The sequence below is a fragment of the Melospiza melodia genome, chromosome 6, assembly GCF_035770615.1.
Source record: "Melospiza melodia melodia isolate bMelMel2 chromosome 6, bMelMel2.pri, whole genome shotgun sequence".
In the NCBI taxonomy this organism is placed as follows: Eukaryota; Metazoa; Chordata; class Aves; order Passeriformes; family Passerellidae; genus Melospiza; species Melospiza melodia.
The window spans coordinates 59993493-60019751 of NC_086199.1; the positions used below are offsets into that span (position 1 = coordinate 59993493).

General features: G+C 43.5%; 2 protein-coding genes across 2 annotated transcripts in view; both read right to left on the reverse strand.

Moving 5' to 3' along the window:
- Window positions 1–5039: 5039 nt before the first annotated feature.
- Window positions 5040–6961, reverse strand: KCNJ11 (potassium inwardly rectifying channel subfamily J member 11). Its single transcript, XM_063158565.1, has one exon. The coding sequence runs from the start codon at window positions 6914–6916 to the stop codon at window positions 5714–5716; it is 1203 nt and encodes a 400-aa protein (XP_063014635.1). The 5' UTR covers window positions 6917–6961; the 3' UTR covers window positions 5040–5713.
- Window positions 6962–12254: 5293 nt separating this feature from the next.
- The window catches only part of ABCC8 (ATP binding cassette subfamily C member 8), a 73454-nt gene continuing 59449 nt past the window's right edge, over window positions 12255–26259 (reverse strand). Inside the window, exons 30-39 of the mRNA XM_063158567.1 lie at window positions 23185–23287; window positions 21729–21842; window positions 20983–21103; window positions 20695–20825; window positions 20076–20154; window positions 19100–19208; window positions 17610–17713; window positions 16701–16834; window positions 15358–15420; window positions 12255–12876 (exon numbers count right to left, since the gene is read on the reverse strand). Coding sequence (XP_063014637.1) covers window positions 12739–12876; window positions 15358–15420; window positions 16701–16834; window positions 17610–17713; window positions 19100–19208; window positions 20076–20154; window positions 20695–20825; window positions 20983–21103; window positions 21729–21842; window positions 23185–23287 — 1096 coding nt within the window. The 3' untranslated portion in view covers window positions 12255–12738. The remainder of the gene's footprint in view (window positions 12877–15357; window positions 15421–16700; window positions 16835–17609; window positions 17714–19099; window positions 19209–20075; window positions 20155–20694; window positions 20826–20982; window positions 21104–21728; window positions 21843–23184; window positions 23288–26259) is intronic.

The window sequence follows — 26259 nt, forward strand, 5'->3', positions numbered from 1 at the left end:
ACATCACTGCTGCAGGAAAGCCCCATCAGAGGCTATTTGAGTCAGCTGCCCCCCCATTAACCTAATAGTGCCCAGCCCTAAGAGGGAAATCCTGGTGCTAATGAACTCCCTGGCAATCCTTCTTGGATTTGAAGGCCCAGGCTTTAGAATGGGACCTAGAGTTGAAGTTCATTGATGCTCACTGTCAATTTCAGTGCTCAAACTCCACTCAGGAAAAACATTATGGTGAATATAACAACAACAATAATGGTATTTACATCCTGTGCCTCCCCTCCCTTGGGCAGAGAGCAAAGGCAAAGCTCCTAAGCAAGTATTGGCCACCTGAATGAGCAGCTGGAGGAGGAGAAGGGTGCAGCCCCACTCCCAGGGAGGGAAGGGAAGAGGGGACAAGGTTCTGTGTGGGGGCACTGCCACGAGGCACCCCCAGACCCCCCAGTTGTGATGGGATTGCCATTTACTGCTGCTCAGCCCTGCAGGGAGGAGCTGGTCAGGAAAGATCACGGGGTGGCGTCATCTGCGTTTCAACTCCTGAGTAAGGCAGGCACAAATGTAACAGGGGCAAGTGGCAGAGAGGGGCTGCAGGCTCTGATTTTTGGAAATTCTGTTCAAACAGAACAGAGTTTCACAGAGTCATTGCCCTGTGATAACTCATCAAAGTCACACTATAAATTAAAACAGGAGCACAAGCCAAAGAACATGCAGCATGTTCTGCAGGCACCCTGCAGCGCTCAGAGCAGGACAGAGCAGCATCTGCAGCCTCTCAGGAATGTCTTCTGCTCTTTTAATAGTTCTCCTCGGTGGGGTGGGGAGGTTTGTATCACGTATCTTTCTCCCCTTGCTGAATCAAAAATAGTGCCCTGAGTCACAGGCAGTGCCTGGCCACGCTGAGCACGTGTCCCCAGCTCCCCCGGGCCTCCTCCTCACCTCCAGCAGCTCTCCTGCTCCAGGAGGAGAAAATCCTCTCCCTGCCTCAGCACGTGCTCCCAGCAGCCTGGCAGATGATGCCTGTGGATCCAGAAATACACTGAAATGGGTGGGAAGTTTTCCTGCTGCCTTCCAGGATGTTGGATCAGGGCTGTTGGGTTGGAGATGTCCACCTTGGAATGGGGCAGCTGGCCCTGGATGGATGGAGCTCCACATGGAACATGCCCTGCAAAGAGCACTTATCCTGCCCATTTTTAGTGGGAATGCCAGGATGACATTGAGCACAAAAGGTGTAACCAGGGACCCTTAAATGCAGTGATTTTGAACCTCAATCTCTTCTCCATAACCCTGTTCTGATGAGCCAAAACACTTCCCCTTCCACTCACATCTGCAAAATGAACAACAGGGAGCATAAACCCATGGTGGTTCATCAATGTCCTAAGAATGGATATTTCCATGCTTTGTACAAGTAATCACTGTGAAAGTTGCAAGCTGGGCAGTTTCACAGAAATTTTTGGGTTTCTAGTATCTACTTTAAGTTTGTATTTTACTCCCCAAAACATGTTTGTGCTTTGTCCCACATAATAACAGTCTATGCTAGCATACCTACAGTAATTACCTTCAGGGGTGATTGAGGTACAAAGAGTGGAAAAGGAAGGAAAACACAGAGACACAAATTCAGTTTTCCCAGAGCTGTTAATTACTCATTAGTTTGATATTATTAGCTATTAATACATAACTAACACAGGGGTCAGGCCCCCACAAGCCCTCCTAGCACTGCTCCCAGCAGGGCCCTGCTGTGGCTCCCACCTTGCTCAACAAGCAGCAATATTTACCCACTGGGTTGAGCAATGCTGGCCATGCCCAGCCCAGGCTCACGTTTCAGGGCAGCCTGATTTTGACACTGACCCTGTTGCTAATCTGTGCTAGCATGCAGACCTTGGCCTTGTTAAAGACTCTCATTGCAGCCTCCCAGATCTGCTTTTTAGGGCTTTGGTCTCTCATCCGAGCATCGTCACACCTTTGCTGGCACTTCAAAATAAAATTATTTATTACTGCTTGCCATTCTCTCCATACTGTGTAACTTCTGCATTTTAAATGTATTTATTCTGTATTCCTGACTCTCTTTTCCTTTATAATGCCATCTCTTCATCTCTCTGGTTTTAGGAGAGAACCTTGAGGTGCATCTTACACAGTGAAATAAGGCACTAAGGAGACTTAGGGACAGGCCAAGGATTTCACTTCTGGCTTGTATCTATTTCACAGGGACATGTCCCACCACCGTACACTGCTGTAACACTGCACTTATCATGTGCCTTGAGGGACAACGAGAGAAATTCTGACCCTGTTATAACCTAATTTTGTACATATATGTTTGGATTTCATCAGGAAAAGCAACACGAACTGAGATGCCCAGTGGCCCACCAGCAGTCACTGTAAGTATTTTAAAGCTGTGACATCCAGGTGCTCTGCAGCCTCCATTTCTGATTAACCAGCTCTGTGATCCTGCTCCCCCATCCAAGCAGCTCCACAAACTCAAAAGCAGTGAATGAACAGCGTGAGCCTGCGAGCACAAACTGACCAGGCTCTCCTGGAGCACACAGCAGGCAATTCCATGGGCTCCCTGCCTGTGTCAGTGCCACGGCCCGGGCAGGGCAAGCCCTGAGCAGGGGATGCCGCCTCCAGCTGCCCCCACGGCCCCCAGCACACGCGGGAGCCACAGCTCTGCAGGATCCAAACCGTGACACCGCCTCCCAAAAGAGACGTGGGCTGGGAAAGAAAGTTGAGGAGCCCACTCACTTCTGAGTTCACCCATGGAAAGCACAGTGCTGGCTCACTGCTGGGAACGAGGACTTTTCTGTGTACAAATGATGGCACTGCTGCCTTCCTCAGAGCCTTCCCACGGAGAATGGGGGTGGGCAGCAGAAGGAGAGCTCTGAGCACCATTTCAGGTACCTGTGCTCCCAAATACCTCATTAGTGACAAACTGAAAGGATTCCCAAAAAGAATATCCTTAATGCAAAATAAATACACTCATCCCTCCTTGCTCTGCCCCCAAAATGCTTCTGAATATTTGAAATGGTGAAAGAACAGAAGGATTTTATATCACAACAATCCTGAAATTCAAAATCACCAGCTCTTTGCTTCAAATAATTCACTATGGTGATTTTAACAGCACAAATCCTCCCTTCCTCATAATATTATGATCCTTTTTGGTTTGTGAGACTTCAGAAAAATCTTTTTGAAAAAGAAATGACATAAAAGATGCTCCTGACAGCAGCCCAGTGAACAGAAGCTGTTTCTTCCCATCCTTCCCCTCCCATCTCACAGGGAACAAAGAGAATTTTCCACCTCTCAGCTTCACAGACTTCCCCAGGGCAAAAAACAAGCTTGCATCAGTCCCTGAAAATAGTTGCAGGGTATTGCTGCTGAAACTGCTTCACATTTAGGTCAAATCTTGAGAAGATTTGCAGCCAGAGCTGAAGTGGTTTTAGGAGAGAACCTTGAGGTGCATCTCACACACTGAAATAAGGCACTAAGGAGACCTAGGGACAGGCCAAGGATTTCAAGTCACTGGAAAGCCAACTAATATTTTGTGTACAACTCTTGTGAGAACAGAGCAGTGTTTTTGTGACAAGTGATAAAGAACAATGAACTTTCAAAGGAACAAAGGTGCCTGGGAAATGCAGGGAGCTCTACTGTAGGTGCTCTCTGAGAGGCAATGGGAGACAGGGGCAGGAAAAAGGGAAAGCCAGAAAATAATATGACAAATCAACTTGGTCTTACAGAAGAAATTTAATCATGTAAGGCATTTAATCATGCCCTATTTTAAAAAAGCAGGAGGAGGGGTATGATTATAATATAAAATGTGCCCTTCCAAATTCTCTTTGCTGACTACTTGCTAATGCTAATTTTACTGTCATTTTGTTGTGAAATTCATTTCACATTTTCAGAGCTGTTCACAGAATTATATAGGTGTACTGGGGATTTGGAAACTGAGCAGGCATTTATTCCTGTAACTAGCAGTCTGGTAATGCTTCATAAAACCAAAATACATAAACACCAAAAACATAACAAATGGTTTTTCATTTTAACCCAATACTTGATTTCACCCAAACGTTGATTTTTCTATGATAGATGCCTGAAAATATTCCACAGTCACTGTGGAAGTTTTCTTATCCTTTTGAATGAGTTTGTCATACAGTTACACTGCCAAGGCATCAGAAATTTGCCATATTATTGCCAACACAAACGATTTTAGTGTCTATTGTGAACCACAGAGCACACAAGTGTTGACACTAGATCCTCCTTGAATAATGATATTTAAAGTAGCTTGGTTCTCTCTGCACTGCCTGTAAAACCAGGTGTGGGATCAGCTCTGTGATGTTCTATAGGTTCCTTTGGACATTTTATGTTTTTTACCTGGGGGGCAGTTTGCCCTGTAGCTGATGCTGGTGCCATGTCCCAACAACCCTGTGTAGGAATAAACTTGCTGCTGCTACCAGGAGCTCCAGAGAGGATTTGCAGGAGTGGTGAAGGGGAATCGTTCCTGTTGTCACTGCGGGGCCGAGAGAGTGAACATGGCTCCTTCATGTTTGCTGGCAAATGACAGATCCTGGAGCCAGCTGAAACCAAGGCAGGCACCAGCTGCACAGGGAGCTCAGGATGAGACTGGAACAGGAATTGCTTCCTCAGCAGCAGTAATGTTTTTGACACAGCATCCCAGGAGTGAACACGCTGTCCTATGCACCCTTCCTTCCCCTGAGCACAAAAAACCTTTGTTTCTTTTACTAAAGGGAAAGGAGTAAAAGGTTTTTCCTACTGCATGCAGATATATTTTCAGCATTCAGCACTGTCCTTTCATTCAAAATATGTAATTCTATTTTTATTCCCTGATTATCTAGCAGAATTCACCGTGACCCAAGGGAGAGGTTAATTCTTGTACTGAATATCCTATTGCCATGTGGTTTAGAGAGAGGGAATGTTGCTTCTCTTCATTTTGAAATTAAAATGCAGAATTTTCCTATTTATAATTGATTTCAACTGTATATTATCTGCTATTCCTTTTAAAGGCAAAGCATTGCTTACTTTCAGAAATGTACAATACAAAAAGGTATTCCTGAATGTTTTATTTTGGAAGTGTAAAGGCTTTTAAAATAAACAAAAGTAAATATTCAAATACATTTCATACTGCATGTGGTAGGAGTGGCTCCATACAACACAATATGGATGATGCAAATTCAGCAGTTAATTTCTTTGAGACATACAGTATAATATAGAGACACTTCCAGATCTGGTCTTGTGCTATTGCCTGACCCTTTTTTTATCATTTAAATCCAGCCTACTTTATTAATTATTAATATTTTATTTTGCTATATTGATTGTTCAAGTTAGGAAAAAAAAAAAACCAGTTAAAAACTACTGACTTGCAAACACTGCAAGACCCTAAAAAACCTGCAATCTCTGAGGATAAATATACATTTATTTTTTGAGAAAATGTGTCATTACCTGCAGTTGAATCAAGGCAAAATGATCGTGCGATTAAATAGTCTGAATTGAAATTTAAAGCTGCAGACCATGATTTTCCCTACTCCCAGTCCTGCTTGAAATCTCTCACACCTTTAAAAAAATATAATTAGCTTTAGATTTCCCCACAATAAATAACACCAGAACATACCTTGTGCTACCAACCTGAATTTTAAAAAAAAGTAAGAGGCCACCTCAGTGTTTTGAGTTCATGAGATCATTCAGACACAAAGCCCTAACAGAGTTTCCCAGTCAGAAGGCATCAGGAAGGCTCCTCGCTTATGGTAAACTTGGGCTTTAGCTTGACAGACCTTTTCCTGATGGTGCCCTTGGGGGACAGCGGCATGGTGTCCATGATGCTCTTGTCCTCCTCCAGCTGCCGGGCAGTGCACGACGGCGTGGGCACTTTCACCGTGTTGCCGAATTTGGAGTAGTCCACCGAGTACCGCCCGTCCTCCTCCGCCACGATGGGCACAAACCTTTGGCCCCAGAGGATCTCGTCCGCCAGGTAGGAGGTTCTGGCCTGCGTAGTGATGCCGGTGGTCTCCACCACCCCTTCCAGGATGACGATGATCTCCAGGTCCTCGTGGTGGTGCAGGTTCATGGGGGAGATGTCGTAGAGGGGGCTGTTCTTGTCTATCACGTGGTAGATGATGAGCGGGGACACCAGGAAGATGCTGTTGCCCCCCACGGGGTTCTCCATCTGGATGTCGATCTGGTTGAGGGGCACCACCTCGCCCTCCAGGCTGGCCGTCTTCTTCACCACCTGCATGCGGATGGTGGCACTGATGATCATGCTCTTGCGGAGGTCGCCCACCCTCAGCATGAAGCAGAGCCGGCCCTCCCGCAGCGCGATCACCGCGTGCTTGCTGAAGATGAGGGTCTCGGCCCGCCGGTGCGCCTGCGACGTCTTCATGAAGATGCAGCCCAGCATGATGGCGTTGATCACCAGCCCCACGATGTTCTGCACGATCAGCACCAGGATGGCGGCCGGGCACTCCTCCGTCACCATGCGCCCCCCGAAGCCGATGGTCACCTGCACCTCGATGGAGAAGAGGAAGGCGGAGGTGAAGGAGTGGATGCTGGTCACGCAGGGCACGAAGGCGGCCGCAGAGCCCGCCGTCCCCTCGGCGGGGTCCCGCTGCAGCCGGGTGCTGTGGTCCAGGTCCCCGTGCGCGAAGGCGATGAGCCACCAGACCATGCCGAAGAGCAGCCAGCTGCACAGGAAGGACATGGTGAAGATGAGCAGCGTGTGCGGCCACTTGAGGTCCACCAGGGTGGTGAAGACGTCCTGCAGGAAGCGCCCCTGCTCGCGGATGTTCTTGTGGGCCACATTGCAGGCGCCGTTCTTGCCCACGAAGCGCGCCCGCCTCTCCCGAGCGCGGTACCGGGCGTGATCGGGCACATCCTCGGCCAGCCGGGTCAGCACGTACTCCTCGGGGATGATGCCCTTCCTCGAGAGCATGGCTCCGCCGCCACCGCCGCCGCGCACCGCCCCGCCAGCCGGGGGGGCCCAGGGGCCCTGCGGGCTCTGCGCGCCCCTGTGCGCTCTGCGCGCCCCTGTGCTCCGCGGGCTCTGCGCGCTGCCGGCTCTGCGCGCCCCTGTGCGCTCTGCGCGCCCCTGCGCGCTGCCGGCTCTGCGCGCCCCTGTGCGCTCTGCGCGCCCCTGTGCTCCGCGGGCTCTGCGCGCTGCCGGCTCTGCGCGCCCGGGCCGAGGGAGCGCCGCGGGCTCGGGGGCGCGGCCGCGCCCGGTGCCGAGCGGGAGCGCCGCCGCCGCCGCCGCAGCCCCCGCCGCCGCAGCCGGGCCGGGAGCGCTCCCCGCCGGAGCTGGGGGCGTTTCTTTACCTTTTCACCCTCCTTTCCTTTTTTTTTTTTTTTTTAATTTCCCTCCGGGGGAAGGGTTTCGCGCCGCGGTTTGTATGTAAACATTTGATACAGGACGAGTTTGCTGCCTTCCATTAGCAGGGGCTCCTTTGTGGGATGCCGTGGCTTCATGTCGGGTGATTATTCCGTGAAATGGGGGCGGGGAGAAAAAAGGTACGGGCCAGTTTTAAAGAAGGAATTTGAATAATAATGATAGTAATAAAAATGATAGTAATAATAATAGTAATAATAATAATAGTAATAATAATGATACTAATAACAATAACAATAACAATATCTTAATAATAATAATAATAACATCCTAATAATATATTTTAAATAATAAAGTAATAGTATCAATAATAATAATAATAGTAGTAGTAGTAGTAATAACAATAATAATAATGTATATACTGAAATTCACCTGTGTGTCGTTTGGTAAGTAGGAGGAAAGCATTCATCTGATAAATCGCCAGGCAGTGGTAGGAAATTGGCTTGAATGAGCTGAATCCAAGGAGGTAATGGCTAAACAGAAACCTGGAACTAAAGGGGCTCAATCCCACTTGAAATTCTGCCAGAGTTATTTAGAATAAATAAGGAAATTTTTTTTGTTTGTTTTGTTTATTTAGTGCAGAGAGGAGACTGTGAAAATGGTGTGAGCTGTGGCTTCTCAGGAAAATGTCTACAGTCCATACAGCAGCAAAAGTTGCAAAAAAAAAATAAATCTGGCCAGAAGGGGTTAACCCCAGTGACATGAACTTTCAGACAGGCATCAAAATCCTCGGAAGAGGCAACAAAGGGAGGCAGGAAGCTAGAACCTGTTCAGGACACTGGGATGTCTCTGTGGGTATAAATACATACATGGGCATGCCTATGAGGATGTGTCCTCCTGACAAGATGCATTATGTAAAAACATTCTGATGTGGCTTTGCTGCTGTATAAACAGCAATATTCTCATTGATGTGTTTATTTCCTCTGGTTTCAATATTTTGTTTCTATTTCAGTTTAGACATCAACACTATGGAGTTTTTACAGCATCCCAGGATATTCTGGATAAGAGTTTTTTCTTTAGTACCAATGGATTTGTGATTATTTATTTTCTAGTTGCACGACATGTGTCCCTGGACTTTCCCTTTAGTTTTGGCTCTAAGTGTTTGGTACACACTGCAAACAGCACTTGGCACAGATTCCCTGGGCAAGGCAATTGTCCAGTGATGTCTGGGAATCAGCCAGTTGGGGTTGAGAGTAACTTCCACCACCTACAGCTGCTTAAAGCAGCCCACCGAGGGATTTCAGAATAGTGGTTTGAAGTAATCACCCTGAGCTCTCTGAGCAGTTGTTATAGGTCTTGTAATTAATTGTTTACTATTGCTTTGGACTATTTGTACTTTCTGTGTATGAATTGTGGCATGTCCTTGCACACATCGATTCCTTTTGGAGGGGTCAGTTTCCCAATCTGGTTCATCTTTCTTGCTGCTTTGATAAATAAAGCTAGAATAGCAACAAGGTGCCCTGGGACGTGGCTGCCAGGCCACTGAGTTAGCCAAAGGTGGCTAAGCCCTATCTCTAGCCCTTTCTCTTCTACATCTCTTCATCTAGTCATCTCCTAAACTCTCTTTGTGCCCTTGGTGTGCATGTCATCTGCACCTACCCCTTTAGGTTGTTAACTACATGATTTATATGACAATTTAATTTTTTAAAGAGTTTGGTTGTGGTTTTTTTCTTTTTAAAAGACCCCATTTTTCTTTCTAAACATGAAAAAGAAAACCCATAACCCAAGAGGATGAAGTTGATTGAAGTTTTACTTGTCAGATGTGTAGTTCTGCAGCTGGTGGCAGGTCCTATTCCAGAATTTTGCAGTGAGCATAAACAGGCTGTAGAACACCAGGCTACTCCTGGGCAGCATTTTACACCCTTGCAGACATGGACATAGGGATTCCAGAGGCAATCCTGACTTTTGTGCCGTTTTTCCCGACTCTTTCCTAAGCGTGGTCTTTATTCTGTGGCTTTTCCTCCAGAGGGCGGTACCTCCATAAACGTGGGATGGATAAAAACCTGTGTCGGGGCGAGGGTTTTGGAGGAAGAGGGAATTGCTGCATGGCCTGTGCTAGGAACGACCCAGGGAGGGGTGATTTATGAGCACACTCACCACGCTGCTTTCAGGAATCCTGAACTCTCTAGAGCAGTGCTTCCTTGCTTCCACTTCTGCAATGGGACTGTCATTTGCCGCTTCTTTTCCTTCATCTCTGAGCACTTAGGGGCTGAGATGGGACAGCAAAGCCAGTGGCTTCTGCTGAAGAATTTAGAGAGCTGTCTTTATGGATCAAGTGGCAGATACTTAAAAGAAAAAAGTGACAGATCTTCTGAGTGAGCCAACATATTTGTGTTAAGAGCTGCTGAAAACAATTGGGCTCACAGGAATGAACAATCCCACTCTGTAGTACTGAATCATGAGGGGTAAGTTCTACCACCCACAAAATAGGTTTTACACTTCAAAACTCCCCCCCTCCATTTATTCTAATTTTAATGGCTATCAAACAAGATCTTATGATAACTGTCAAATTAAAATTTAGTTGTTGCCATGTTATTACTCTGCCTTTAGAAGCTGAGTAAAGCTTCAGAGGCTACATAGTGTTAGTCTGAAATGAAGCCTCATGAATCACCTTGCAGTACGAGTAGGTAGGCTGAAGAAAAGAGATCAGAGTTGGTTCTGCAAAGCCACAAGGGGAGGCAGGAGGAGAGCTGGGAAGAGGACTGATGAGCAGAGCCCTGCTGTGTTTCCTGGCCACACTAAAACAAGGGAATAAACCCTATAAAGTTTTCTGTATGGTGGAAGCATTTATACAAATCAGCAAGAAAACCTCTGGTGCAGCTCCATGGGCAGCCTCTCCCCTAACACCTTTGGGGCTGGGACAAGTCCTATTCCTCAGGAAAACTGAAAGCCTGGCTTGGTTTGCAGCCACTGCAGTACGGCCCTTTGCTTAGTGATGCCTCACTGCCATACAAACACATTTGTGAGCCTGGTTAACAGTGACTGCTGGGCTGCCCATCTCATGGCAACGAGGTCTGCTGACTTGGGTAATGTCAATGAGCCTCACACCACAGAAAAACGTTCTTGGGAACTGCTTCTGCTCACTGGTGACACCCTTAATCCTCTAGAGTTAGGGGCAGGAACTCCCTGGCCCCACATAAACAAGACCAGCTGAAATGTGCTGAGGAAATGCCCTGTCCCAGTGGCAGCCAGGAGCCTCCCTGGTCACAGATATTGATTCAGCAGTGTGGTACCATTAAAAATTGGTAATTGTTGGATGTGAATGAACTCACCCTACGCTCCTGCAATGCTACTTTGGGAATGACAAGCCCCATTTAAAATGGAAATGTGACACTTGCACTTTTGAGTTCTAATTTCTTAGTGCTGCAGGATAAAGTCCAGCCTCCTGTCCCTTCCTCCCTGCATTCCCTTCTGGGTGAGGCTGGCAGGAGCTTGTGGAGTAGGAGCAAGCCCAAATTGCAGTGTCAAGTCCCAGACACTTATTAAAAGCACACCAAACCTCACTTCTCTGCATCTCTCCCCTTACCATTAGAATCCCTGAGAGCTTCCACAGAGGGCTGCAGAGCCTCTGCAGTGTGAGTTTGGGGAGTCCTGCAGAGTGGTGCTTTCCTAAGCCTTTTCAGGATGAGATCCTGCCTTAGAGCAGTAATGGGAAGCCAGGAGACAGCATGCCCAGGAGCTGTGGCAGAAACCTGCTCTGTGCCCTCCTGGTCCCACTTCTCCTCTCTCAGCCCTAATGGAAGCCTGGCATTCCAGGGTGAAAACACACCCTGCAATAGTTCTGCAGCCATTCTTTCCTGGACACTGCCCAGCAAACAATTCCCTGGAGGAGGAGAAAGCTCCCAACTGGCCTTTTTCCCTCTTGAAGGGTGGTAGGCAATGACAGAGCTGATGCCTTTCATCTGCATTGCCATATCCTGTTCATTTACCACTGCTCATTCTGCACTCTCCTCTGGTGCCACTTGCCTGCCCTTCATGATTGCCCAAGTAACAGCAGGGATGTGCTGCAAATACTCTGCTCTGCAGCAGGTAACACAAACAGCAACAACAGCTCTTCATTTTCCCTGGCTCTCTGCTGCAGTGCTAGAAGTAATGCCTTAAAATATCACAGGACCCATGAGAACACTGAGGTGTCTTGTTCTAGAAAATAAAGCTTTTGAAAAGTGGTTCCAAACTAATTGAGCAGGCTAAAGAGTGAATAAAAACCAAAAAATCCAAAAGATAAAGAGCTCTCCTAAGCACTAGAAGTCCTTCAAATAGGGGAAGTAACAAAACAAAAAAGTGGATGTAAAGGTAAACTTGCTTTGTAAAAAAATCAGGTAAAGGTAAACTTGTACAAAAATCAGTGAAAATTGTAGCCTTCCATTATTGACATTCTAACCCTCTATTAATGAAAAAGTCCCAGAATGACTGTCACAGGGCAGGGATAAGTAGCTGTCTAGCTGAATTAGGATAATTTTAGTGGCTGAAAGTTGTCTTTAGTGTCCAGAATTTATTGGTAAGGGTCACAGTAAATCTAGAGAGTACGACAGTGGGTGAAATATGTCAAACTAGGAGATGATGAGTCAAGCTCTCATGGCCCTGAGCTGCACTGAAAGGTTTAATGCTGTTTATTTACCAGACTTGGAGGGATAATTTCCAGATGAATTGGTACATCTGCACTGGTCTGGAAACAGTGTACATTAAACACTGATACTTTATCATAGCCTGCCTCCCCTCAGCTTCTTCACGGTTTGGGAGGGAGTCTGCCTCCATCCTGCTTGGAATCAGTGTAATAGTATTCAGTGGGCAGAAAGATGGAATCAGATTGTGATTCATTTCTAGACAGGATTAAAGGAGAGTCTAAGGCACAACTCAGGCACTATGAATAAACCACAATATAAAAAACGTTTTATAGATTTTGTATTTAGATATTAAAGCTTTACAGAGTCATTTCATTGAAACAGATACAAGCTTTTGAGAGATACCTTTGGTATATAATTTTTCCTTCTGCATTTAGTCAGTCATGAACATTATCTACAGTAAGGCTATGACACATAAAAAATAACATGTTAATAAATGATGGGGGTTGAGAGTTACATAAAAACTCCATGCTGGTTATGTTTGTTTGATGTGTATCCTGTTGTGGTTCACCCATGTAGTTTTTTGCAAATATATTTCACGATTCTTTGGCAGCAAATAAAAAGAAAAGTAGTAGTATACCAAAAGTTAAAGTACACAGATAATTCATTAATGCTTTGGATGGAAAAAATGGCTCATTTTATTAAAAAAGGAATAGCTCAATTTATTATGAAATAATATTTATTTACAGGTATTTTACATTTTTTTAGAAAATAATAAAATTGTATTCTAAAATGCTTTATTTATTTTTATTACTTATCTGCTTGTACAAAAGAAGCAAAGACACTGTCTTCTTGTTCTAGCAGAACCTCAGGCTTGTCATATTCCAAAATAACTCCTCTCTTCATTACAATAACCAAATCTGAATTGAGGATTGTGTGCACACGATGCTGAAAAACAAATAAACAAAATGCCAGGTCAGTGTGTCTCTCTATTCAATATATTCCAGGATAAGATGAATTTTCCTATCAAGTTCAAGTTTGATAAAGGCTACTTATCCTACTTTTCATCCTAATTTCTGTGTAAATACTGCAGATAAATATACAGACCAAGAGCCAGGTGGATACTCAAGTACCTAAAAACTACACAGGTACTTGAGAATGAGGAGTCCTACAAGTTCCCTTTAGAATGTCCCCAGCCCAGAGTCCTGCTCCCAAGTGCAGCCCAAAGAAGGCAGCCAGGCAGAGCAGGAACTGGGCAACTGAGTGTGGAAGTGCCTGTGGGAGGCTGGGAATTCTCCCACTCCTGGACTCTATCTGGGTCTGGGGTGGTTCCTGGGCTTAGTGAGGTTTGTCCATGTAGAAAGCTGATCCAGTCAATTTTACAAGACTTGGGCCACATCTTCTCCTGAGCTTTCACAACCATTTTGCACCCATATCATTTGGAAAAGGCTTTTCCATACTTCCTCCCCACTGCATGAACAAGCACTCCCTGTTCTGTGTGCTCTGGGCCGTGTTGCTCAGAGTTTCACCAGACACCCCTTGCCTGTGACTTCGCAGACCTCTCTCTCATGTCCCTACATTGTCCTTCTTCCTCACACAAGGGCCCCGGCCTGCTCAGCTGCTCCCTTCCAGGAGCAAGTCCAACACCTCCAAAATCATCCTGTGCTTCTCAGCATTTTTCACTTGTAATGTGTTATTCTGGGCAAAAGGAGACTGGAACTGCACACAGTATTCAAGGTATGTGTGAACTATGGACTCTGAGTTCAGTTTTCTTGTTCCTAATAATCTTTTTTATTTCTTTGTCCATACCACATTTTTCTATCCTATGTCAAGCCTTACCTAAACAAACAGCATGCATTGTTTCCATCTTCTTTTTAAATAAAATGCTTCAGTAATTTCCATAATCCCTGTCAGATTCCATCTCATTTACTGCTTCTTTTAGTTTTTTTTTTCCCCTACCATTTATTTTTGGGTTTAGTTTTCTATAAGCCTCTTCATACTGACAGAATTCCACTTTTTCGTGTTAACTGTAACTGCATGAGATTTTTTTGGATCTGCTTCACTCCCTCAGGGATATTTAATCTCAGAATATTATGGTTTCTGTTACACAGCTGCTCTTCACCCATAAGGTTCCTAATCAAGTCTTGGGCATCCTCAGTATCAAAACAACTCTTGTATTTCCTTCTCAGGCTTTCCTAGCCAGGTTTTCCATAAAAGAATCACTGATGGCATCTACAAATCTCATATATTCTGCAGTTTCTATGACATTTACCCATTCCACAGGCAGGGGCAGGGGGCTGAAATATCACATTCCAGTTGAATTTGCTGCCCTTGTCTGATCTCTTTTAGTGTAACACAATCAGTGCTGCCACCGTGGTAATTCTGAGTAACACAGAAGATAACAGAGAGCCAGAACTGTAACTCCTACTGTTCCTATTCTTCCTAAACTGAAATTAGGAATACATGGCTTTTTCTGGGGAAAAAAACCCCACCAAAACCAAGACAAAACAACACCACACCTGAAAATCAACAACACAACCAACCAACCAAAAAACCCAAAACAAACGAAAACCCAAACCAAAGAAAAAAAACCTCCACACCCCCAAAACCACTACCCATCTCACAAACCCCCTGTGTTATGTTTCCACTGCAGAATGTTTTGAATACAAACCCACCTGCTGTAAACCTCATTTACAATTGGAAGTAAGCAAAAATATTCAAAGTAACTTTATTCCAAGATGTTGTTTGTTTGAAATGTGCAATTTAAAACGCATTAAGAGTGCCAAAGAATAATAAAGCTTTTTCAGCCTGTCCCCAAACAAACTGAAAAAGATACATAAATGCAGAACACAGTGCAAATCTGAATTTCATGCAGAGAAATCAGGAAATGTCATGGTTATGACTCCTTTGCTTTTTTATAATGACACACTGGATGGATACCATAAGATAAATCAGGTCTTCTGTTATACATTTGCTCGGTGAAAATAAATGATGCTCAGAGATTCCTGAGCACAGATTTCTTATGTTGAATTTTCAAATGTTAAGGAGCATACTGACTTCATTTCAGCTCCCTGAAATATGTATTTACTTGTCCTTAGTTAAATGATTATTTTAGCTTGATGAAATTTATATTTTGCAGCAAAGTATATGGCATTTTAAATTAGCTTAAAATGGGAAACAGAAGATAGGGAGCATATTGAGATTATGTATCTTTACAGGTAATTTGACTTAGCATCATGTAACACATCTAAGAAGCCACTCTTATGAATTTAAGTAAGAAATTTTAAAAAGGAAAAGAAAGCTTACATTTAAACACTATTTAAAAAAAGAAAAAGATGACTGGCCCAATTACCACATTTATTAACACTGACAAGAGGTGACATTTCAGATCCTTGTTAGCATTAGGATGGCAGCAGGGACTGTACTTACTGCAATTGTAACCACAGTGCGGTCAGCAAACGCAGTCATGACCACCTTCTGGAGAATGTTCTCCTAGGGAAGGAACAACATTTGGTGCTTTTCAAACAACAGAAGTTGCATGATAGACACAGACAAGAAGAAGAATAAGAAGGGTTCAGTAAGTAAGCACTGACTATTCCATGCTGTTATTTATCATCCATTGCAGAAGTGGAAAATGAGCTCTGTGTCTGAAGGAAGCCAGAGCCTGGTGTCTCCTGCCATTGCCTCTGGGGTTCAGCAGACACCAGAGCTGTGCCCTGGCCCCAAACTCCTGCTGTCCTGGCCTCAGTCTGACACTCAGGAGACCCAAGGTGAATTTTGGGTGCTGCCAGGCTGCCCATGCTGGCGCCTCTGTGGTGTGTCCTTCACCCTAGTGCAAGCCCAGCAATGTTCCAGCACAATGGGGACATCTAACACCAAGGGGTGGCAGGGACAGGCAAGGGACTGTGCTGTACCTGGCATAGTTAACAGTGGAGATGATATTTAAGGTGGCCTTAACATACATAGCTCTCACTCAACAAGTACTCATCCTTTGCTATTTAGGAGACTGTTGTTCCATTCCAAACTGCCTGGAAGTGTCACGAGCACAGATACCTCCATTTGTTATTAGCTGCTCTTCAGAGAAGTATTGCAAAGGAGGAAAACTCAAAATTCAAAATGTGTTTCAACTGCACTATGGTTCCCTTGCTGAAGCTCAAACACTAACATTTTACTGAACTAAAAATTGTAGCTATTCTACCAAACCCCTCCAATTATGTTCTTTACTTACAGTGGAAAGAAAATGGAAACATTTCCTGTAACAACATAAGAGATGAAAAAATGTACTATTCTATTTGGCTTAAACCCAGTCACTGCACTATTACTGAGTGCCTAAGCATCTGCCTAGAAATTCCAGGCAATTAATGCAATAATCCAGTATGTCTTTTCTGTGTCTGTGTTTATTTCCTTGCCTCTACTTTCAAGCCTTATAACTTCCTGCCACCCATGCTGGGAAAACTTGTCACTTGCCAATTCACCCTTCACTGACCATTCCAGCTGGCCTTCTCCAGCTTTGTTTACTTTAGAAACCCCACTGCCAATTAAAATAACATGCTTCATTTTCCTAATGCAGTCAGCTCTGGAATAACTATTCAATCTCTAGTAAAATGGTTTGAAAGCTCTTTAGATTTGTTAGCAGTGACTCACAACTACCTGGGCTTTTAAGTATGTCTGCAACTAATTATGGTGTAAGCATATTACAGAATAGACAGACTTGTTTTCCACCTTTTACTTCACATATCAAGTAAAAGAAATCAGAAGCACTTCAAACTCACTGTTGCCATGTCAATAGATGCTGTGGCTTCATCCATGATGAAGATGCTAGTCTTCCTCACAAAAGCCCTTGCCAGGCAGAACAGCTGCCTTTGGCCCTGGCTGAAGTTTTCACCCCCTTCTGTGACTATTGCATCTGGAAGTGATACAGAAAATCACTAAGGTCAGATCAGAATAGAGCATATGCTTGGAAAACAGTCTCACTTTCAGTGTAAAGTAGTATTTCCTAGGCTTACAGCTGCTGGTGACACATTTTTGCCTGCTTATTCCCAGTGTTCAACACCACCAGTACTTTTGTCTCCCTATATTCTCTGTATCTGTTAGACATCAGAGCAGCTGAGGATGTTCAAGAGTGAGTTTCTCTGAAACATGTACAGTCTAGGACACTGCTACCCCAGTCCAACCAGCACCCATCATTTCTTTACCCTAGGGCTGTATAACTTACCATTTTAAGGAAGTTTATTGGTTATTTTTTGGTTTTTTGTTAGGTGTTTGGTGGGGGTTTTTTGATTTTTTTTTTTTTTTTCCTGCATGGCCAAATGATTCACACCTTGAAGCTTTAGAGATCTTCCTCCTTGGACATGACTATTAGAATATACAAAAGTGTTCTAGGTAACAGATGACTTGTTGACAGATTATTTAACAAGACCCATAAAGCTCATTGCTTCATAACAAAGACATACTGAAATAAAATAATTTAGCCATTCATTTGAAAAAAAGAGGATTCTGCGCCCCAGGTACACTTGGTAAAGGAGTTATACAGACATAGGACATTTGCCTGCAGGCACTTTTTGTCACCTTCCACAAACTTCAAAAGCTCTTTCTTCATCAGCTACCCTTGTAATAAATAAGTGTGAAACAGGAACATCGTGAATGCTGGAAACAATATTCTCAAACAGAAGTCTCATTACCTAGGCCCCCAGGGAGTGCCTTCACCACATGCTTGAGCTGAGCTATTTCCAGTGCTTCCCAGAGCATGCTGTCAGTGCACTTCTTCTCTGGGTCCAAGTTAAACCTGCAGCAGGGGGAATTCAAGAACATCAGTCAACAGAAACTGCTGCAATGGACTTCTGCTTTTAGTGTGCTTAGGACCAAACCTGCAGATAATCAGAATCATACACTGAAGGTCTGGGCTTGATTCTGATCTATCATTGTTATAAATCCATTGAATTTCCCAGACTTGATCAATGTTTATGCCAATGTGATTAAGGTGAAAATTTTACTGTCAGTTAAGCACAAAGGGAAAAGTTTGCTATTTTGTGGCTATCTTTATGGTTTTGGAATTTATTTTGTTCTGTATAAACAAAATAAATCTCATGTTTTACTAGAAAAAGATGTGACTATACTCAGTCTACATTAACATTCAATTTTAATAAACACCAAGATTTTACCCTCCCTCCTTTTAAATACAATGTCTCTTTGTTCTTCACTGCTGTAGAAATGTTGACAAAATAATCAAGCTTCATACTGCATTATGAGATTGAAGTCTTCACTGCAATTCAAAAAACCTTGGATTTATGAACAGATGAACATTATTTTAGCTTGCTGTGGCCCAGAAGTGACAGTAACAAATGTGAATCTCACATCATATTACATTAGAATGTAGAATGACAATAAAAGATTCAATGGTGCATGACACTATTTTTATGTTTTACTCCTGCTGTATGAGTTGTGAAGGATCAATGCTGGCCTAAATGCATTTTTTAATAGATTAATTAATAAAACAAAGGAATAAAATCACATAATCTACTGATGTGAATGAATCATGGTCTATTCAGGCATGTCCTGAAGCCTGTATCCTTTTCAGTGAACTCTAATCACTTATACAGAAACTAAAACTGCAGGAGATGTAACTGTGCGCTGAGGATTGTACTGTTTATTCCTAAGGTAAATGGCACAGACACAGGAAAGGGCATTTGTTGGAAACTGGAATTTTTGGCCATTGTTTCTACTACATCATCTTCTCAGAGAAGTAGGAGGAGAATGCAAAAAAAAAAAAAAAACCAGGCCAGGCTCCCAGTAATTCTCATGTTCTTCCTTTGCTTTCTCTCTGTCTACAGCAATTTTTTAGTCTGCATTTTTTTACATCTCATGTATTAAGGTAGACAGATTAAAACAGATGTAGGAGAGAGAAGGTTTCAAGAAATGTTGGGTGGTTATGGGTATTTGATCAGTGAGCTAAACTGATTACTGGATCTTGGAGGAAAAAATATTGGCTTTCCCTGCTTCCCAGGCATGGGATGTCTTCTGCCAACAGTGTCCTGTCCAGGCTCAGGCACAGGAAAGGTTAGTCTGGCAGGGGTGAATTAAAAGCACAGACAGAAATATAACATATAATTAATACTGTATGAAATATAAGCGATTTCATGTTTTTTATTTATTGCTGGTGCTTAATACTCACCGGATTGTTCCACTGAATAAAATAGGATCCTGGAGGATGATTGACAGCCTGGATCTCAGCGTCTGTAAGGGCAGCTTGGCAATATCTATACCATCAATGATAATCCTCCCTATTCAAAAGAAAGGGCACAGTGTGTTCATTGTGCCTCACAGCTGCTGGCAAAGACATGGCTCACTTCCAGGCTGAAAGGCAGTACAGCAGGAACTGTATCACGTAGCCCCTTCTCCACCAAAGAAACATGCTTTGGCTAAAAAGGCAGCACAGCCTTCTTGAGACTAAGCTCAGCTGGAAAGCACACAGAGGGGGCCTGAAGTATCTTCTGAATGATTAGATACACTGCTTAACTGCTTGATCAGTAGACAGCTATCAAACAACAGGGTCAGACATTACTTCAATCAAGGATTAATTACCAGGGGCAACAAGCCTTTCAGAAAACCAAATTACTCTTGAGCACTATGAAATCTTCTCTCTGAGTACAACTGTGTCTCTGCAGAGGGGCTCTGTGGGTGATGTGGCTGGGAAACAGGCTGACATCTTTTTGAGATGCACCCTGTGAGGCATGTGGACATGGCCCAAAAAGCAGGAAATATGGCAGGAAATTCCAGGGCAGCAGGCCAAGCTGCAACCCCCAAGTGCTGAGTTGTTTGGGCCTGGTGGATCCCTTCTGTGCCTTGAGCACAGATTACAATTGAACACCTTGCCCTTTTATGCTTTGGTCCTACTGTTGTGATTTAACTGCACAAAAGGCTGTCATCTGTCACTCTTGGACTTTTGCTTCTATCAAGCAGAATTTTTATTGATCTGGCTTAAAAATGGCACAGCTGTTAGGTGACAGATGATATCAGCTTTGAACAGGGCCAGAAAGTGTGTCCTGCAGATTGGAAAATCACACTTCAGAGCTACTGCTGTTAAGGAAAAGACTACCAAAGAACCTTCAGGAGCTAAGCTTGAGTGACACACAGAATTGTTATCTTACCCTCAAAGGTGTCAACCATTCTGAAAAATGCAAGAGAGAAGGAGGATTTTCCACTGCCTGTTCGGCCGCAGATCCCAATCTGTGACACAAAAGCAGATGAAGATCAGGCAATGGAAATACAGGAAATGGATAACATCTGTACTTGACACTGCAGATGAAAGGGTGGAGGAGCTGTTCTGATTCACATGACCCTCTTCTCCTCCTGACAGATCAAACTGAACCACTCATTACAGAATCGCTGTGTTCACTTTTTGTCTTTTAGGGTTCTGAGCATTTAAGGATAAATCAAGGCCAGTCCTGTAACAGGTACTATAGGAGAATGGCAATGATGGGTACAAAGACAAGAGAGTCACGTGAGAAGGATGAAAAGTAGGTGTAGCACTGTAAGGGCTCACTGTCACTTCATCTGGCACTGTGTGCTGACAGGAGGGCACTGGGATACTGAGAGGGAGGGTGTTTGCCTCAATACAACAAGGTAAGAATGCCCCAGACTCCTTAACAGTGCACTACATGCTTTCAGAGAAAAAAATCATCTGTAATTCAGTCACCAAAGCATTCTGTGGTATGTTTTAACTCTGATTTATGTGATGTGCTTCTGAGAACTACTGCAGCTCTTTACCTTTTGTCCTGGTGAGATGTGGGCATTGACGTGTTTTAGCACTGGCTTCAGGTTGCTGTCATATCGGACACTGAGGTTCTGGATCTGGATCTCCCCTCTGTCTGGCCAGTTCTGGGGAATCTGTGATGAAGCTGTACCACGGGCACAGGGGGGAAAAACCCAACATCAACCCTCTGATAATAAATTACTTGGTTCATTAGGTGATTTACTACATTTTTCATGGCAATACACTGCAAAGTCAATAAAATTTCAGCAAGCTTTCTGCATGCTGCACAAAACTGCACTTACAAAGGAGCCCTTCGTAATTTTCAGCTTCTGTTTTGAGAAGGCCATTGATCCTTTTCACTGCCCCCAGCTGGATCTCCATGTCAGCCAGGTTACGAACCATCCAATTCAAATAGTTTGACACCTGATGTAAAGCAAATACACAACTGAATCCCAGATCTTTAGTAGTTTGCACCATTTGACCAGCATGCAGTTTATATTCCTACACAAGAATGCCTCAGTAAGTGGAAGTTGTGAATGCACTGGATGGTACAACACCAACAGGGAGGCAACAATGACTAAAGGTTACATTTCCGAACTGCAGTGCACAGAGACTTTGGTACTGTGGAGATCTGATCTACACCAACAGAAAAGTGGGTGGGGGAACAATAAAGACAGGTGAAAAGACAATTTTGGTAACTCAAGTTTGGACAATCTAGAATGAGATACCAGGGCATAATTACAGCTGATGCACTGAAAATGTATTATTCACAATGCAACACAGTATAAAAAATTATGATGCAACTTGTCCATGTTTCATTGACATATTTGAACTAACACCTCAATGAGATTTGATCTCAAAACTGAAGAAAGCATACACTCAAATATGTCAACCATCACATGTGAACTGAAGTAAACACATGGTTTCCACGATGTTACAGTACCCACTAGAGATGTACAGACACCTTCAATCTTCCTGTTCATCTTTGTGCCCTGAGGAATTACAAAAAAATGTTTGGGAGAGACAGAAAGGATCCTGAGATTCTTACCATAAGAGCATAGGTTAGTCCCAAGCCTACAAGTCCTGAAGTGATTTTATTATACAGGCAACTGGTAATAGAAGTGACAGCTGCTATGAGCACCACACATGCTCCAATGTACTCCTGAAGGAACATGAATAAGCTCCATCATTATAAGTCTACAAAGGATTAAAACGTTCTCATAACTTTGCACACCAAATAACAAAGCCATTTCACCATTTCCAAACACAGGCAGAAAACCCCATGGAACTCCATCCAGACCTAACCAGGAACCCATTTTACTGCTATCAGCAGGGCTGTGCTGGGGAAATCAACCCAGATACCTTAAGCATGTAATGGAGGTGGCTGAAATCATGCAGCTGAAGTTACCTGCGATAGGAGGGAAGGGCTCATGCATCCCATCTCTGTGGCTGATGATGATCTGCTGGGAGGCTCTGCTGTTGCTGCTTGTTTCCTACCATCCATAACTGTTCAAACAAGCCTCTCTTGCACAGCACACACCTATTACCTTAAGGGCCTCTTTCTGCTTTAATTTAAATCATTGGTGATTTGACTTCCCACAGACAATTCTTTGAGTAAAATTTTGTAACAGAAAACAAACTCTGTGGGATAATAACTATCATTTGTCTGTGTTTGAACTGTTTAGTGATGTAGGCATTGATCAGAATTAGGGACTTCAGGGGGTCTAGCCCTAATAGGGTAATCATATTGTATTCAAGTCATACCCAATATCTGAACTAAATTAGAAAAAGGTACCAGTTAAGGAGGAGTCCAAAATGAAGCCATAGAGTATGACATGAAAAGTGAATTAACATACATTTAGCACATTTAAAAGAAGCCCATGTTACCAGAACAGCATTAGTACACCTGCATTTAAAATTGTGATAGAACATTCCACAACATAAAATTCCTTGACTTGCTTCTGAGAGAATTATTTTTAATAAACAATTTCTCATGCCAGGCTACTTCACTGAGCAGAAAACAAGCCACTGAATATCTCTGGTGTTCTTCAGATGACCCCAAAACAGCCTCAGATTTATCTACATCCTTCTGCTCATTAGAAGAGCTTCCAAGATATTGAAATGTTCCTAGGAAGCCACAAGGCAGAGGCTGCTGACACTGACTGACATGGCTCCACAGTGACATGCTGGCTGGTGGCACTGCTCAACTAGCTCTGATCACTCTTCACACACAGAGGAGCCAATGTGACCCATGAAAACTATTCCTGTCTTGGAAAAACAGCTGCAGGTTGTAGGAAAAATTCATACCCCATTCAGTGTCCAGGATGGGTTGGGCATATGAACATTACAGCCAGAGAGACATAGAGGGCAAAGGTATAGAAACTGTTGGATGCCTCATCAGATTACTTGGAACAAAGTAAAAAATTCCTTGTGTACACAAAATAATAATAATAATAATAGCAATGTAATAACAATAACAACAACAATAATAATATTGTACTTGCCATGCGAACTTCCAGCCAGCGATTGGCTGCTGTGAGGAAAAGGGAGGCAATGTTGTTGGAATCTGTGTATTCAAGAAGTTTTTGTCGGAATTTGGCTTCATACCTAAAAAAAGGAAACAAAATAAAAGAAAGGAAGAAAGCAGGAAAGCAAGAAGAAAAGAGAAAAAAATGAGTCAGGCCTTGGGGTATCAGAAAAATAGAAAGTAAAATTTAATTTCTGAGGTATGTGCTTATGGACAGCTTGGCACAGGGTATTAATCAGCCTATCAGTAGCTCAGAGTGACTTCATTTGTAGTTTTGTGTTTGACACAGGCCAAATGTATTTGTGCAGTATCTTGAGAAGTAATTTGTGGATATTATTGCATTGATTGCAATACAATTGATTATTGTATTGAAATTCTCTAGGAATTCCACTGGGCATTTTATAAATGTATTTTATGACATAATACTTGAGAGAGAGAGGAGAGAGAAATCTAAAACTAAAATACTTAAAATATGTATGAGAAAAATAATGCATGTTTGTACTCGTGAAAAGAAGCATTAATGCTGCAGGATTTGGCCTTCCTCAATCATATAAACTCATGTTTTAAGATTTTTATTACCAGTGCCTAGAAATGGTAACAGTTAAAAAAGTATAAACTCAAAGAACTTCCTATTATAGTAGCACTCATATTAAACAAATGTATTTGTCCTTATCATTAATCAAATGGGGCACTTTGGAAAATGGAAGTTCAAGAACACAGCACAACAATAAGTATTAGCTTGGAAAGAACTGTTTCCCTTTAGGAATACAGTACACAAAACTGGATTAATCACAAATAAGCCTGTTTACAGTTTGTTATAGTGAATTTGCACCCACTCATCTGAATAGCTGTGCCAATGAAATCTGCCATGAATTCAGCAGGTGTGAGAGGTGATTCCCTGCTAGGGTCTTGGCAAGTGCTCAAGTCAGCCAGTCCCCCTTTTGAGCTGGGCATATTTAATTGCATAGTTTTTAATATAAATTAAAAGTAAATTAAAATGACATCAAAAATCAAGTGTATCAACAATTACAGCTAATAATGCACAAGCCTGGCACAAAAGTCTTTTCCAGGGTAGTGATATAAAGCTCAAAGGCCTGAAGATTTAGTTTCAGCACCAAAATCTTGCATTTCCCCCCCTTTTATTACATGATAAAGTTTAATACACTTGATTTCCCCCTTTGAAACTTTACCATACACTTGAGCTATTATGGCTGTGACAAGCACTGATTATTTATAAACTCAGCTCTCCTAATAGATATAGAAGAATGCCTATGTATGATGCACATGGCTTGTAGAAGCTTTCAAACTCGTTCACTGCAGAGTACCTTAATCCTTCTTCTGATCACAGGAATGATTTTACATAAAAAGTTTATGATTTTGAGGAAAAGAAATAATTCAGCTGCCCACAATTTAGCCACATGCTAAGACATTAGAGACATGTCTGCTGTGTGCAGTGGGGAATGATGGAATGGCTTGGATTGGAAGGGACCTTACAGATCATCTCATTCCAACCCCCAAAGACACTTGTCACCAGCCCAGCTTGCTCAGGGTCCCATCCAGCCTGGCCTTGCACACTTTCAGGGATGGGGTACCCACAGCTTCTCTGGGCAACCTGTGCCAGTGCCTTGCCACTCTCACAATAAAGGATTTTTTCCTAACATCTAATCTAAATCTACTCTCTTTCAGCCTGAAGCCATTCCCCTTGTCCTGTCATTACACGCCCTTGTAAATAGTCTCTCTCATCTTTCTCACAGGTTCTCTTCGGGTACTGGAAGGCCACGATTAGGTCACCCTAAAGCCTTCTCTTTTCCAGGCTGACCAAACCCAGCTCTCAGCCTGTGCTCAAAGGAGAGATGTTTCATCTCTAATCAGCTTGGTGCCCTCCTCTGGGCTCACCCCAGCAGGTCCCTGTCCTTGCTGTGCTGGGCCCCAGAGCTGATGCAGCTGCAGGTGGGCTCTGAGCAGAGCAGAGGGGCAGGATCCCCTCCCTGCCCTGCTGCCCAGGGGCTCTGGGTGCAGCCCAGGACCCAGGCTGGCTGTGAGCACGTTGGTGTGTTTGCAGAGCAGAATGGCTGTTTCTAAATCAGGCATTAGTGTCACCATGGCAGGGCTAGGGAGCCCTTCCTCTCCTCAGGGCTCACTGCCCCCAGCCCTCACTGCACAGACGTGGCCACGCTGCTGCTGCAACCAATTCAGCCACATTTAACTCCCCTATCTCATCCCAGGAGGAATTGTGAGAGGCAGATAGAGAATGTGAGGCAGATAGCCTGAGAGAATGTGAGGTATGCATCATGAGTCAGTCATGCACATGCACGTGGAACAGGGATGCAAAGTTACCACAGTTGCTGGACTGATGCAAAAATATCAGAATTTCTCTTCAGAAAGTGTCTTCAGATTACCAGGTTTTAAAGAATACAGACAAGTCTTTGCAGAATCATTTGCATTTACATCTTGTTGATTGTTTAACACAAATGCTATGTGAAGTACCAAAATAAACTATAAATCAGGTCAGGGAATCTGCTGAAGGAGGTTTTGTAGGCACAGCAATCACTGTCTTTCTGAACTCCCCTAGATTTTTTTGTAAATTTCTTTCCATTTGCATCCTGAATAAATCCTAACCAGGGGTAAGGACACTTCAGGAACAACTGGCACCTCCTAACAGAATGAATTCCTGAGCTAGTGTTATTTTTAGGGATGCTCACGCTAGCAAGTCTAAACTCCACTCCTGCTAATATGTTAGGCAGCTGAAAAGCTACACAGCCCTAAAAATAACTGGGTTAACAGCTGAGGCAGGAGGCTGGCAGACAGATGGAACACAGAACTCACTGAACACACATGGCTGGCTGGGTCAGAGACACATCACTTACTGCAGGATTTAAGGAAAAGGAGGCACCAAACACAATTCTTTGACAGAGGAATTAATTCCAAAGTGACACGAAGAATCAAGAGGGAATGCTCTGACAGACGGAAAATATTAGCTAGATGGCATTGAATATTGCTTTCTGTATCAACACCAGAAAATATACAGCCATAATGCTTCAAAGACACTCTT

Bases quoted from the DNA above. Each gene is read 5' to 3' on its own strand.
- KCNJ11 (XM_063158565.1), bottom strand. From the start codon at position 6,916: ATGCTCTCGAGGAAGGGCATCATCCCCGAGGAGTACGTGCTGACCCGG.